This window comes from Monodelphis domestica, chromosome 1 (genome assembly GCF_027887165.1).
Source record: "Monodelphis domestica isolate mMonDom1 chromosome 1, mMonDom1.pri, whole genome shotgun sequence".
Lineage (NCBI taxonomy): Eukaryota > Metazoa > Chordata > Mammalia > Didelphimorphia > Didelphidae > Monodelphis > Monodelphis domestica.
This window is the reverse complement of record NC_077227.1, coordinates 127,359,370-127,371,970: the sequence shown is the minus strand read 5'-3', so window position 1 is coordinate 127,371,970 and position 12,601 is coordinate 127,359,370. Positions and strand designations below refer to the sequence as shown.

Here is a 12,601-nt window from a genome sequence, read left to right as displayed (position 1 = left end):
GTAGTCATATTCATTCTTTCAGATCACTAAAGTGCCCTTTAGTGTTTTATTATTACAGTCTCTTATGGCATTCAATGGTGAATGTGCTTTCCTCAAAACATTACTTGCTGTCAAGGAATAACTGGGAACTAAAAAGAACAGTACTCATTGAGTTAATTTCAGTAAAAATGCTCTGAATCCTCAGATGGAAAATTTAGTTTATAAATCTAGGCCTCTAAACAGTTTTTGAAGCAAATCAGCCCAGTCCAGCCACATCCACTGCTTAACATTATTCTATCTGTAGTTTATTGTTAGAATGATTGGATTTGGCAGGCGAAGGAGAGCTAGGTTTGAATTTCTTGGCATAGGAATGTAGACACATTTTCCCTCTTCTTGACTACTGCCTTGATAAAATAGAATGGATGTGAATTAGTCTCATTCCTTTTTAGGTCCACGTGGATGTTCATAGCCGTTACAATGCAGTTGCCAATGAGGCTTTTTGTCTGGAGATCTTAGATAGCCTGAGAAGATGCTTAGGTCAACAGGCTGATGTTCGTCTCATGCTTTATGAGGTAAATATAAGTATGATTGAGCTCTATTATTTCCTTTGCCTCATCAAAGTTAAATTCAGCCCCAGCGTACCCCAGAGAATTTCAGAAGAGTTAGTATTAATAGATCATTGACATTCATAATTAGGTACTCAGAACTTCTTACTTGGGACAAAGTATGGAGAAAGTACTAGAGAAAAAGGATGTGGAGTCACCAGTCACTAAAAGAGAAGAGATGGAAAACCCAGGGATATTTATTGTGAATATTAAAAAAAAAATGCAGACAGTGATAGGGAAATTATCCCTGTGCCAGAAACATTCCTTCACTTAAACCTGAATTTGGAAACTGCTGTTATAGTGAATTAGAGATTTGTCTTTGCAGTGACTGTATCTTCGCCATCTATCTGTTCATTTGAGTTCAATCTTGGGCAAATGGGCTTCTCTTCTGCTTTGTTAATCCAGCAGTGAACAAAGAAATTCAGATGAGGAAGCCACATTGAAAATAAGTTCTGTGAGATAGCAGAGGACACTCTCAACCGATTCTTTCAAGGGGATGGGAGGGTCAAAGGATAATATGACTTTATAGGAGAGAGTATATCTGGCATACTTCAAGCTTCTCAAGGGAAAGCGATGTTATGTTAAACTATAAACTATAATCTTAGTCATCATTTAGCTTTGTAACGGAGGTTTATGTGTTTCCTATTTGACTTCCTTCAGGGTTTTTATGATGTCCTTCGAAGGAATTCTCAACTGGCTAATACAGTAATGCATACTCTGCTCACTCAGGTAAAATATGTTTGGTGAATCAAAAGCAAACACTTAAAGGAAGTTATTCAAGTGGATTGACCTTTTTAGGCTTTTCAAAGTCTAAAACATCAACTTTTAATCAGTGCATCTCAGCACCATACTATCTTGTATCCTCGATGTTCGTTAATGTCCTAGTTTTGTCCTAACTTGATTCTTGTTGAGACTCAACCAGCTGGCCTTTGCTATTTTATAATTTGAAAGTGAAGATTTATAAAGATAATAGTGGTAATTTTATTTAGATAGTATAAATTTGGGTTAGTCAGACCAGGGAGGATTAGTGTAGCCTGTGAAACACAGAAGTGGTTCCTTGTGGAACCTGAGAGTTTATTTGGGTGGATTTAGAATCCCTTAGAATTAGAAATCTTTTATTTATCCTTATATATTTCAATAAATATTTTATGTTTAGAGAAAAAAATTAATGCCCTAGTTTCCTTACCACATTAACTACTGCAATATGACAGTCTTTCATATTGCAATCCTCTAACAATCACTGCACACAGATCTCAAATGTTAAATTCAAAAGCTCTGGAATCTCTCTTATAAGGGATAGTGTCATCAAAATTGAGTGGGAAACTACTTGGGCAAGAAATAACATGTCATTTAACCTTAGAAGTGGCAGTATGATGCAGTGGGAAAAGAGCTGGCCTGGGGATCAGGAAACCTAGCTTTGGTCCTCACTCTGCAATCTAGTCCCTATATGATCTTGAATAAATCATTTAATTTCATTTTAATTTGGAATTTCAAAGAAATTCCAAAGTCTTAAGAATTTTCTGAAATGGATTATGGCATGGAAAACAAAATTTATTTTGAAGTCTTGGTTTATTTTTTAGGTTATTGCTTTATTTGTAGCAGAGGTTCTGAATTTTGCAGATAATGACCAACTAAACAGTGATAGCTTTGAAATGTGATAGCATTTAGGTTCCCAAAATAAATACAATGGACTTTAGACATCATGCAGCCCTTACCTTATCTGAACCATGATTTCTTTGTGATAAGGTGGTTGGTCAGCCACTTTGACATAGGTATTTTGAAAATTCACTTTCTGAACATTCATAAAGTGAAGGGTTTAGACAAGATGCTGAAGTCCAGCTCTAAATCTATTGCATTGAGGGAAAGACTCCATCTACCTTTTATCTGAGGGCTCTTTTAACTTTTTTAAGCATTTTGATAACTATTTCAATCACATTATTTTACTTTTTAATTCCATATATTTTATTTTATGCATTGGAAAGCAATCTAGGGGAAAGTTCATAGCTTCACTAGTCTGCCAAAGGGTTAAGGTTAAGAATTGCTTTAAAATATTTTACTGCTTTGTTAATCTAGCAATGATCAGGGAAATTCAGATGAGGAACCCACATTGAAAATAAGCTCTGTGAAAGGGGGCAGCTGGGTAGCTCAGTGTATTGAGAGCCAGGCCTAGAGACGGGAGGTCCTGGGTTCAAATCTGGCCTCAGATACTTCCCAACTATGTGACCCTGGGCAAGTCACTTGACCCCCATTGCCTAGCCCTTACCACTCTTCTGCCTTGGAACCAATACACAGTATTGATTCCAAGATGGAAGGTAAGGGTTTTCAAAAAACACTCTGTGAGATATAAGAGGACACTCTCAACCTTCCTTTTTGAGGAAATGGGAGGTCCACAGGTGTTACATGTTGCATATGTTCAGATTTTTTTTAATGTATGTCATTTGTGCTGATTTTTTCTTTTTCTTTTTTTTTTTTGTCTTTAAAAATATGTTAAGTGAGATGATTTGGGGGGGAGAGAATGATACTGGGAAAAACTATAAAAATACAAAAATAAAAAGATATTCATAAAAACTCATTTTTAAAAACAAAATAAGATCTGTGAAGTAGAGGAATTAACAAAAAAATCAAAATGCCTTTGGATACTTGTATGTTTTCCTTCTCCCTTGGTAAAAATCTCAAACCTCTGTAAGAACCAGGGCTTTTAAACTACTTTGTATAATAACCTGTTTCTATATGCATCTGAAAATTTAACTAATATTGGTTAATGATGATCATGTCACTAGATGATGTTAAACATCGATGTTACCAGTGGCTTAACTGAACAAACTTTTATAAATTATAGTATCTTTGTTTTTGCTAAGCAGTTGAAACAGTATTATGAACCAAAACATGACCTGCTACCTCCATTGAAACTAGAAGCCTGTATTCTAGCCCAGAGAGATCAAATCTTCCTTCAGGAACCACTGGTAAGATATTTATTTTTTTTTTGGCTTTTCTTTTTCAATTTGAATATGAATTTTTTCTTACTTTTGTGCCTCCCCTCCAAATGAAAAACAAAACAAAACATACTCTGATTTTTAAAAAAAATGAAATCAACTAGCACAGATTCCTGCATTGGACCTATGTAAAAATATGTTATTCTGCATTTTGAGTTCCTCACTTCTGTCAGGAAGTGGGTGATATACTTCATCAGCAGCCCTCTGGAATCATAGTTGTTGCACTGATGAGCATAATTAAGTCTTTCAAAGTTGTTTGTTTTAACAATGCTCTTTTTTGCTATCATTATTTTCATGGTTAAGCTAACTCATCCATCAACCTAGGACTCATATTCCTACAAAAGTTTCACTATAGGACTCCTAGTTCATATATGTTCTTGCTGACTTTTGTCAGCAAGAAGTTGTCAGTTTGGACATCTCTAACATTAACTTAACAGTACAGTATTCTCCAGTTCCATCCATAAAAGGTATCTGATCTATTTGCTTACATATAATTAATGATATCTTGATTGGTGGTGGGGTACCTTGGATCAGGATGAGACCAAGTGTCTTACTTGGTTCTATAGCTATATGAAACTCCTACTCCAGAGCAAAACAACCTTGGATATTTGTTGGTGAAGGGATAAAGGAAGTTGGTTCTCTATCTTCCCAGATGCTAATCATATCTATGGAGGTCGGAGGTCGAGATAAAAATTGAAGCAAATCCTCCAAAAGTTGTCTAGAGCACACTGAAAGACATGTCTGCTGAGCATCTTACTCCACATTAACAGACTTTCCCAGGACACTAGATTCCCTGGATCTGGAGCAAGCTTCCTTGTCCTCCCAATATCTATCTAGGAGATCAAAGATGGCAGCTTAGTAGCAGCAAAAGCTGAAACTGCTCTGACAGTCCTTCCAAACCAATCTTTTAAAAATGCCTCAAACCAAGATAAACTCAGAATGGGTGAATGACTTGTATATAAAGAAGGAAACTAAGTAAATTAAGTGAAAACAGAATAGTATACATGTCAGATCTTTGGGAAAGGAAAGATTTTAAGACCAAGCAAGAGTTAGAAAAAAATTACAAAATGTAAAATAAATAATTTTGATTACATTAAATTAAAAAGGTTTTGTATAAGCAAAACTAATGCAACCAAAATTAGAAGGGAAGCAACACATTGGGGGAAAAAATCTTCATAACAAAAACCTCTGACAAAGATCTAATTATTCAGATTTATAAAGAGCTAAATCAGTTGTACAAAAAATCAAGCCATTCCCCAATTGATAAATGGGCAAGGCACACGAATAGGCAATTTTCAGTTAAAGAAATCAAAACTATTAATAAGCACATGAAAAAGTGTTCTAAATATCTTATAATCAAAGATGCAAAGCAAAACAACTCTGAGGTATCACCTCATACCTAGCAGATTGGCTAACATGACAGCAAAGGAAAGTAATGGATGTTGGAGGGGATGTGGCAAAGATGGGACATTAATGCATTGCTGGTGGAGTTGTGAATTGATCCAACCATTCTAGAAGGCAATTTGGAACTATGCCCAGAGGGTGCTAAAAGACTGTCTGGCCTTTGATCCAGCCATAGCACTGCTGGGTTTGTACCCCAAAGAGATAATAAGGGGAAAGACTCTTACAAGAATATTCATAGCTGCATTCTTTGTGGTGACAAAAAAATTGGAAAATGAGAAGATGCTCTCCAATTGGGGAATGGCTGAACAATTGTGGTATATGTTGGTGATGGAATGCTATTGTGCTCAAAGGAATAATGAACTGGAGAAATTCCATGTGTATAATTGAAAATCTGTTACCCTAAAAAAAAAAGAACTACATTTCCCAAGAGCCCACCGACATCCTGTCATTCCATACTTCCTGTAGACAGGATAAAGTCAGTGGGAGTTGAGGCTCTTCCTTTGGCATGTAGCCAGTGGTGATGGTGGTTAGTGGGGATTTTGAAAATGGCTAACCAGCTATGGGCACGTGGTCTTTATTTGTATCCTCTTTATTCCTTGATATCTAATGATCATTTCATAAACCTCCTAAAATATAATATTTTTATTATTAAGACATGTGAACTGGAATGACCTCCAGAAATTGATGCAGAGTGAGAGGAGCAGAACCAGGAGAACATTACACACAGAGATTGATACACTGTGGTACAATTGAATGTAATGGACTTCACCATTAGTGGCAATTTTAAAAATTAAATTACTTTTTCATTAAAAGTATTATATTTTTATAGGTTTATTAAAGATTATTAGAAATCAAGGAAAGAAAAGCCTAGGGCTGGTAAGCCCATTCAATTTCACTTACTATATCTTGAGAGACGCATGTGCTTAGAAGCAGAAGCAGAGAGCAAGTCCTCAGTACAGTCAGTTTAAATATTAAATACAAATTTTGTTCTCAGCCTGGTGGGGAATGTGGGTTTTCCAAGACCTGATTCTGTTATTCCAAGTATCTCCATTGTTATTAATCAGGAAATAGCTAAATCAGATCTTCTAAAGAATGGTCTGATTAGGGTGGAATAGTTTTAAAATTCAGTCTTCCCTGAGGCCCAAGGAAGACTAGTCTCTCCGATGATGGGTCTTGTAAACATATCAGCTATGAAATTACAATAGTTAGAGAAGAGGTGGTTGGGGGGGGGGGGAGAGAGAGAGAGAGAGAGAGAGAGAGAGAGAGAGAGAGAGAGAGAGAGAGAGAGAGAGAGAGAGAAAGAACACCATTGTTTTGCTTTGAGCATTGACAAAAGCCAATTAGGGGGCAGTCTCCTTTGGCATAAGAGTGTACATTCAAAATAAATGTTTAATCATCCTTCAGTTCAATCAATCACACCCCAAGGTTCATTCTTGATCTTGATGTAGGTTTTCTGGCATCTTTCTGCAACAGTTCATTCTCTGGATTTAGGAGTTATCAAGCTTCTTCCTTGAAGATCTTTCTCGAAGACAAAAAAATTTCAAAATCTTGGATTTTTATTAAAATACAATCCCCCCTGAAGTGGGTGTTAAAAAAAAATCCAGTTCAGCTCAGGATGCATTGTTGAGTTATGGGAGTGTATGAGTCAGTTATTAAAAGATTTCAAAAACAATAAAAAACAAAACAAAAAATATATAAAGGGAAAAAATAGGGAAGAAAGTTAAACTTTTGTGAGAAAGAAAAAATAAAATTCAAAATCAGAATTAAAATACCAAAATCTACGTATATAAAATGTTGAGTAAGCAAGAATAAATTCATAATGGGCCCTTGTACAGGTCCAATTTAAAGTAATTTTCTTTCCCACAAGTTTATAGGACAGAATGCAGTAATATTTCACTTACCCATCCACATTTGCAGCCAAGACTACAGGAAGGTGCCATACTATAAGAAGGAAAGGAACTAGAATTCTATTTTAATAGGGAAGCATCATTCCCTGGTCTGATTTTTAGTCATTCTCAGGGATATAGGGAGCCAGCATGATAGTCAAATTTTGGTACTTGTATGAGTACTTCACAAAGAGTGTAGATACAAGGAAGTCCTGCGACTTAACGTATGTCAAGCATCGCAACCTCGAATCCACATTAGTATTTCCTGTGTGCTCTTTTGGCACTATTCAGGTTAACTCTGTGTTCCTTGTTTTTATCCCATTTCCTGGAATCAGACACAAACATTAATCATAGTCCCATAATTTTTTTTAAACAATTAGTGGCATCATTTTTACAGTCTCAAGCTTTTTGGTTATGCATTGACATTAGGGCAAATGTATTTTAAACTTGTATTAGTGCCAAATCAAAAAGTTAAAGAAAATCTTAATACTGGTGACATGTGCTTCAAATATAAAAAGGAGAGAAAAAACTGAAATAGTATTTTGCACATGCAAGAAAAATATAATAAAAGTTTTAAAAATAAGAATATAGCCTATAATCATTGACACACTGTGTCAGCTAAGAAAATATAGAATACAAGGCTTTCTCACCAAAAATGAGATCCATTTCCTCTTCATATCTGGCCATGATCCACTGTGAGTACAAGCAAATGAATTTCACAAGGTAATAGTTTTTTTTATAAAGGACAGTAGTACAAATATGTAGGTATCAGTATCCCCAAAATTCTCAATAGTCCAGTTAATTACAATAGCAAACAAACCCACCATCATATTTCACATAAGTTGCTGTATGGCATTTTTAAAAGCCTATGAACTGATGGATATTTGTCACAATTTTTACAAACGTAGCAAATCTTTCAACCTTGGTAAACATATTTAAACAAAGTAAAACTTATTTAGGTTTAGAACATCATCAAGAAATCTAGATATCATTGCAAAAAATGTGGCAGAGGATTCTAGGAAATACCCAAACCCCTGTACTGTTGATGTTGGGTAAAGTGAGCTGAAATTATAAATGAGAGATGCTCCTCTTTTAGGGAGCCATCCAGGGGTACTATATGCCCTGGGATTAACTTCTCAGCTTCCATTCACAGTTTTATAAATTTGGAAGTTGGGGGTTATAATTATATTTCACATCAGCTACTAAAATAGGCCTTACCTCCTGTTAGGGGCAGGCAAAATGATCAAAGTTGTTGAAAAAAAATTCTAAAAATCATGTCTAAAGAGCCCTTAAAATCAATTTGAGATATTTAGCTCATTAAATTTTCCAAAGGTTGTTATACAATTGTAGCAATTTTCTGATGGAGTCCATCTATCCTCTATGTGACAGTTTACAAAGTCAAAAATAGAAAAGCTGTTTTTGTATGGGCTTACTCAATAATATTTGTTCAGTATGGTTATAGGGGAAAAGCAACAGAATATAACAGTAGTTAAAACCCAGTACATTAAAATGATTCAGTGTAATAGAATAGTATTGAAGGCAGTGATATATGAAGTAAAAATCACAAAGTTAAATCTTAAACAAAACAATCAGCAAAATGCAATAGAATACAGAGGATTTTTTTTTATAAAACACTGGACTCTGAAAAGCCTTAAAAATATAACCTTCAGTCTCTTTAAAGTTCCTTGGGTTTTTTGTTTTTTAAATTATCCATTTAGATGCCTATTGTCAGAAGGCAGAAGATTGGTATGGGGTAGGCAATGGGGGTTAAATGACCTGACCAGGGCCACACTGCCAGGAAGTGTCTGAGGCCAGATGTCAACCCAGGGTCTCCCATCTCTAGGCCTGGCTCTGTAACCGCGAAAATGTGGGTTTCAAGACTGTGAATTGCCAAAACTGTAAAGATAATTTTTAGTGTCTTGATTTAAATAAAAAATAAGTGGTCACCATGGGAAAAATTCCCAGATATGAAAATACCCAAGTCAGCTGGGTTTTATGAAGATTTTAATTAATACAAATGAAGGAATTTAAGGGAGAGAGAGGGAGAGAGAGAGAGAGAGAGAGAGAGATAGAGAGAGAGAGAGAGAGAGAGAGAGAGAGAGAGAGAGAGAGAGAGAGAGAGAAATAGGAAGGGCTTGAGCCTTAAGAGAGACTAGTCAGTCTTTTATTACTCACCACAAGATCGTCCTAAAGCAAAACTCAAGTCCTTCACTGAAATCCTCAACTCCTGAACTTAGTTCAGAGACCCAGCTCCTCCAAACTAACTCTGAACTCCTGACCTCCTTTTAAAGAGAATTTTCTCTTATGTCACCTCCCCTAAAATTTCACATCTACCACGGTAGACGCTTTTCCCCAGGACTGTCCATTCTTAGTTCACATCTTCTTTTGCTATCACCTTCTCTGATTAGAGTATATCTTCTGAGTATTTCACATCTCTTTGCTAAGCTTGCTCTTTGTAAGTTGCTTGACCTGTTAGAGATTAATTTAACCTTTATAGGTTCTTGTCACCTTTTTTGTATTAGATCTAAAATAGACCACCAATCTTAGGGTTTTTGCTTCACTATAAGTATGAGTTGGGGACTTTTCATTGTTCAATCAGGAATTTTACAACTTTATCTTCCCCTAAGGCACTGTCTGAGCAGGATGGAGTGATTTTAAAGTTCTCAATACATTCCTGACTAAGTACCTCCATTGTAGAAAATGGGGAATAGCTTAATCAAATCTGAAGTAGAATCTGAGCAATTTTAAGATTAGCAGCTCTCAATCCACTGAGCCACTGAGCTGCCTCCCCATAGTGAGGGTGGATTTTAGGAATCTCAAATTTGGCCAAAGAATTGCAGGGATCTGAATTTTTCCCCTGAAGTAACAGAATCAGTGCACTCAAAAGATATCCTGTTAAAGCAGTCATGCTTGTAACTTCCTGTTTGGAAAAGTCTCTTCCTTCTCCTCTTTCTCCCCCTCTGCTATCCTCTACCCCTTGCCACGTGAAGGCTAATCGTAGCCTAAGGAAAAATCACACACCCCCCACCTCACCCCCGTTTTTACCAGCTGGTTTTTGATCCTGAATAAATTGGGTCTGCTACCAGCAGCCTGGGGCGATGAGCCATCTGGGTTGGAGGCCAGAGTTGCTGGGACCGGGGATCAGCTGGGCCAGGTGAGCAAGAGCACAGGTCTGGATTGCTGGAGCACAGAAGCAGGTAGGCAGCAGAAGGACTGAGCCGGGGTGGGCAGGGCTGGGACCAGGTGAGTGATATTGAATCAAGAAGGTCCGAAGTGGATGGCTGCAGGCAGAAGCAGGCTCCAGCAAGTTGATCAAGATGCTTTTCTGAAAAGCCTTGGAGAAACTTGGCTTAAAAAAAAAATCCAAGCAGTAGCTTTTAAAAGCTGAACTTAGTCACAGTAGAGAAAAGATTTAGAAAAGTTAAGAAGATTGAGGATATTTCATCACAACTGACGTGGTTAGCCAAACTAAAAATTAAATTAGTTTCTCTACTAAAAGTAGTATTATATTTTTAGAGGTTTATTAGAGATTATTAGAAATCAAGGAAATAAGAAAATAGAAAATAAGAAAAGCCTAGGGCTGGTAAGCCTATTCAATTTCGCTTACTACATCTTGAGAGACGCTTGTGCTTAGAAGTGGAAGCAGAGAGCAAGTCTGCAGTACAGTCAGTTTAAATACAAATTTTGTTCTTGGCCCGGTGGGGAATATGGGTTTTCCAAGACCTGATTCTGTTATTCCAAGTATCTCCATTGTTACTGATCAGGAAATAGCTAAATCAGATCTTCTAAAGAATGGTCTGATTAGGGTGGAATAGTTTTAAAATTCACACAATGCAGTGATCCAAAACAACTCAGAGGAATTTTCAAGAAAGAACACTATCCATATTCAGAGGAAAAACTAAGAGAGTAGCAACACAAAAGAAAAACAACTACTTGATTACATGGGTTGATGGGGATATGATTAGAGTTGTAGACTCTAAATGATCATCCTAGTACAAACATCAACAACATGGAAATAGGTTTTGATCAAGGACACATGTAAACCCCAATGGAATTGTGCATGGGCTATGGAATGAGGAGGGAAAGAATATGATTCTTGTAACCAAGGGGAAATGTTATTAATTGACTAATTAAATAAAACTTTCAAAAAAAATTAAAGTGTCTCAAAATGACAAAAGTCAAAAACCAACAGCAGGATGGAATGAGGAACTCTCCCACTGAACACAACTTGAAAGAGAGGCAGAGAGAGAGTCAGTTTTCATAGGATAAGGGAAAATCCAAAGAAAAATTGCACACAGAGGAGTGTTGCCACTCCACCACCACCTACTGTTCCAGGTTCCAAACCTGGGCATAGGCTAACTTTGGGACCCCAGGACCTGGGCTACACCAACAAAAGAGCTCCTCAGACCCACCCCTCAAAATCCCAGGCCCTGGCACCAGCCCATAGGGAGGCCTATGATGCTGGACCCTTTCAAACCTGCATTGCTACAATGAAGATCTAGCCCCAGGACAAAAAAGCTTACAGTGCCGAGACCTACAGGCCAGCAACAAAGGAGACAGAATCAGCAGCTTTCAGAATTCCCTGTTCAGAGGCAAAAAAAACAGGCTGAGAAAATGAGCAAACAGCAAAAGAAACTAACCTAAAAATATTTCTATGGTGACAAAGAACAAAGCACAAAATCAACAGAGGATGGTGAGATCCATGCAACCACTTACAAAACTTCAAAGAAAAATGGAAATTTATCTCAAGTGCTAGAAGAACTCAAAAAGGAATTAAAAAATCAAGTAAGACAGGTCAAATAAAAATGGGGAAAATAAATGAAAGTAATTCAAAAAGAAAATATAAAATTTGTCAACTGGAAAAAGAGGCACAAAAATTCAAGAAAAGAGTTCCATGAAACGTAGGATGAACCAAATGGAAAAGGAGCATCAAAAGATCAAGATCTATCTAGACTTAAATCTATGTCCATAGAATACATTCAGCTCTAGAAACTAAGCCAGAGGTCATGAACTAATGACATTGGTAGCAAACCACATAGGACATTTCATAGTTGAGCTGTGATTCCCTTGTATTCATCATTTGACAAATTATAGGGTTTGGATTCCAAAACTGGGTATAACAAAACACCCTGCTGCTGTCAATTTTTCAATGTTTATTTAAAATTCTGGTGATTCATGTTGATTTGATATCCTTTTAGGTTTGGGTGCTGATGAATACTTTTCTTTGTAGACATTAACCTAATTAAGCCTAGGAACACCCAGGGATTAGTGTTGTTTTTTTTCTTCCCCTGCAGGCTCACCTGTTGTGCTGTATCCAGCACTGTTTGGCATGGTATCGGAATAAAGCAATGCCCTTGCAGGAGGAAGAAGAGGAGGAAGAAGAGGAAGGATTCCAGCAAGACTTAGAAGACATGATGGAGTCAATTACCAATCGAATGATCAAGAGTGAGCTAGAGGACTTTGAACTGGTAATTGATGTTTCTCCAAGAATGCTATGACTTGAGTTCGATGGAAATGTTCAACGATTTAATTTATTGAATTTTGTCTTTCAGGATAAATCAGCAGATTTCTCTCAGGCCACTAGTGTTGGTATCAAGAATAATATCTATGCTCTCCTAGTGATGGGAGTGTGTGAGGTCCTAATAGAATATAATTTCAATATAGGCAATTTCAGGTAAAGAACAACTATGCCCATCCATTTATTGTTAATAGGACAGGATGATAAATAAGAATC

General features: G+C 36.7%; 1 protein-coding gene across 4 annotated transcripts in view; it reads left to right on the top strand.

The window, feature by feature from the left end:
• FANCI (FA complementation group I) overlaps window positions 1-12,601 on the top strand; it is a 71,055-nt gene that overhangs the window by 31,681 nt on the left and 26,773 nt on the right. For 3 of the 4 annotated variants that reach the window (XM_056806550.1, XM_016427651.2, XM_056806556.1), the window contains 5 exons: window positions 429-551; window positions 1,245-1,313; window positions 3,443-3,547; window positions 12,162-12,335; window positions 12,420-12,541. In XM_056806550.1, the coding sequence (XP_056662528.1) occupies window positions 429-551; window positions 1,245-1,313; window positions 3,443-3,547; window positions 12,162-12,335; window positions 12,420-12,541 (593 nt within the window). The remainder of the gene's footprint in view (window positions 1-428; window positions 552-1,244; window positions 1,314-3,442; window positions 3,548-12,161; window positions 12,336-12,419; window positions 12,542-12,601) is intronic. The other variant, XM_007479350.3, reaches the window with a different exon arrangement.